The following is a 2,981-nucleotide window of genomic DNA, read 5'->3' as shown; positions in this document are numbered from 1 at the left end:
CAAACATAGGCACAAAGACACACACACACACACACACACACAAACCCTGACTTATACACCCACCCACACCCCGCTGTACGTTGGATGGACAGAAATCCAATGGCAATGGGGTGTGTGTGTGTGTGTGTGTGTGTGTGTGTGTGTGTGTGTGTGTGTGTGTGTGTGTGTGTGTGTGTGTGTGTGTGTGTGTGTGTGTGTTGGCAGGAGGCTGTCTGGATGCATCACCAGTGGCGACGCCTTCTGACATCTCACACCTTCCCGTGCTTATTACCGACGCCTCACACTCCCATGCCATGACAGGCAGGATGGCAGCCTTCATTTGGCCCTCTTCTCTCGCTCTCCCCACCTCTTCCTCTTCCTTCCCTCTCTTTCTCTCTCTCTCTCTCTCTCTCACCCTCTCTCTATCTATCTGTCACTTGTCTTCACAGGAAGAAATACATCACAGCGCTGACGATGGGCAGGACCGTATAACTCCTATGGTGACACACACACACACACACACCCTTCTCTAGAACACACAGTCACACTCACAAAGTCATTCGGCTAGGCTGATCAGTGCATTTGGTCTTGACTAAGACGCCATGGCATTTGAAAGCTGAAGTGGAGGCTGTAGAGGAGGTGTTGAGCTGCATCTGTGTGTGTCACTCCGAGGACAGGGCCATGGATAATATGGGCTCTTCCACATTCCACTCTATACCCTGTTCCCAGCTTCACATGCCACTTTCATTAGCACCTACTCCAGCTGCACCACACACACACACACACACACACCCCAAATCTATTACAGGAGAAATATACAAGAGTTTAACATACCCTTTTACTGCTCTATCCCCCTCCAGATCATATTTAATTATGACTATGACTAATCGATTCCTGTAGAGCGCCCCTCCTCCTTGGCAGCGCTAGCATGCGTGCTAATGTGTGCTATTCTGCAATAGATTGTGAATGCGAATGTTCCTCTTTCACCTCAGCTGCACCAGGATGCATTAACATGACCTGGCTGACCGCGCCAATGAGCCTTCCCGGTTCAATAAAGGTTCAGCCCTCTTTATCACGCTCAGTACATTAGCAGTACGAGGACACACACACACACACACACACACACACACACACACACGGCTGCTCTTCCCAGGAGGCCATCACATTGAATATGACTGATACAGAAGGTTGAGCCTTAAAGATGGTAAAGTTTTTCAAGGAGAACATGTCTTTCTCTCAGACAGAGTGCAAGAGAGAGAGAGAGAGAGGGAGAGAGAGAGATGGTAAGAGAGAGAGAAAGAGAGAGAGATGGAGAGAGTGCAAACATAAAAAGTGTGTGTCAGAGAGGAAAAACGATAAGAGAGAGAGAAGCTAAAGGCTAAAAACAGATCAGACATGGTGAAATCAAATAGCACTCCGAGGGCCTCTAAAAGCACACCTCTGGGCACGACTGCTTCACACACACAAACACAGTGCCTGTCGGAGGAAGATTACAGCAGCTAAAAAAAGAGGAGAAAAAAAACACCTGGCTTTACTGAGACTTCAATTGAAAAACACACACACACACACACACACACACACACACACACACACACACACACACACACACACACACACACACACACACACACACACACACACACACACACACACACACACACACACACACACACACACACACACACACACACACACACACACACCATATCAACAGAGATGAAATAGAGACCTCATAGCTAAGCTTTACAAATAGCTGTTGCAGGTAAAGGAGTACAAACAGGTCTCTCAAAAGTTCCTGCCATACCAAATCTACAATATGTTTGTTCTCAAGCAGTAGCATTCTAATGATTTAGTCAACATTTTAGCCCAGACTCAACAACAATAGCAGCAATAAACAATAAGACTTTCTCTTATTAAAGTCACCACCAGAACTGAAAAGTAAATCATCCAAAAAGCTATTACGGAACAGTATACATTTTAGAGACTGTATCAGTGGAGGCACTTCTCCAAAACATCCAATCAATTCTGATGTTGAGAAAACGTAATCATCAATCAGACCTGCCAGAGAGGGAGGGGCAGAAAGCACAGAGCAAGAGACATGTAAAGAGAAGAGAAAAAGAGCAGAGAAGACAAGAGAAAAACAGGGAAAAGGGTGTGGAAAAACAAACTGCATGAGCCTCAGAGAGAGGGAGAGAGGGAGAGAGAGAGAGAGAGAACATGTTAAAAGGGGAAAGACTCACGGTCCAGGCCGTTGATGTATCTCATGGTGATCTCACAGTGGCCCCACACGGCGCTGACGATGGGGTACAGCTTCTTGCCCTTGAGGCCGCGGAAGGCCACGCCCAGGTACTGTCCGTCCACCATGAAGCTGAGCGTGCCCTCGTCCATGTCCAGCACCACGGTGAGCGCGTCGGGCAGCGCGAAGGCCTCCTCGGGCTCCAGGAAGCCCGGGTAGCTGGGCGCCTGCGAGGGCGGCCGGTTCTTGCTGTCGTGGTAGAGCTTGTTGCGGCCCAGGTCCCAGCCCCAGGACTCGCCGTCGCTGCCCACCAGCGCCGTGTAGCCCACCGAGTGGAGCGCCGCGCCCGCCGTGGCCACGCCCACCACCGCGTGGGTGCCGCGCTGGCGCGAGGGCCAGTGCACGCGCCAGGCGTGGAGGCCGCGCGTGTAGCCCACGCGCCCGCGGATGCAGTCGGTGCTCTGCGCCACCGGGTGCCGGTGGAAGGTGAGCCGGTCGTCGTCCTTGATGAAGATGTTGAGCGAGCGGTCGTCCGGGTTCCAGGCGTGCCGCTGCTGCAGGTCGCCGGCCGCCGACGGCATGTCCAGCAGCAGGTCCAGCCGCGCCGGGCGGCAGAAGTCCGGCCCGCGGAGCTCGCGCCGCACCGGCCGGAAGGAGGGCTCGCCGCCGCGCACGTCCACCGACTTGATGCTCCCTGAGATCTTCTGACCCATGATGGTGGACGAGGGGGGGGGGGGGGGGGGGGGTAGAGACAGGAGGAGAGGAG

At 52.7% G+C, this 2,981-nt stretch overlaps 1 protein-coding gene across 1 annotated transcript in view; it reads right to left on the bottom strand.

The window, feature by feature from the left end:
- Positions 1-2,937, bottom strand: part of spsb4a (splA/ryanodine receptor domain and SOCS box containing 4a) — a 35,808-nt gene extending 32,871 nt beyond the window's left edge. The window contains exon 1 of the mRNA XM_062517420.1: positions 2,220-2,937. Coding sequence (XP_062373404.1) covers positions 2,220-2,928 — 709 coding nt within the window. The 5' untranslated portion in view covers positions 2,929-2,937. The remainder of the gene's footprint in view (positions 1-2,219) is intronic.
- Positions 2,938-2,981: the final 44 nt, after the last annotated feature.

This window comes from Sardina pilchardus, chromosome 2, assembly GCF_963854185.1.
Source record: "Sardina pilchardus chromosome 2, fSarPil1.1, whole genome shotgun sequence".
Taxonomy (NCBI): Eukaryota; Metazoa; Chordata; class Actinopteri; order Clupeiformes; family Clupeidae; genus Sardina; species Sardina pilchardus.
This window is presented reverse-complemented; position numbering and strand designations above follow the sequence as displayed.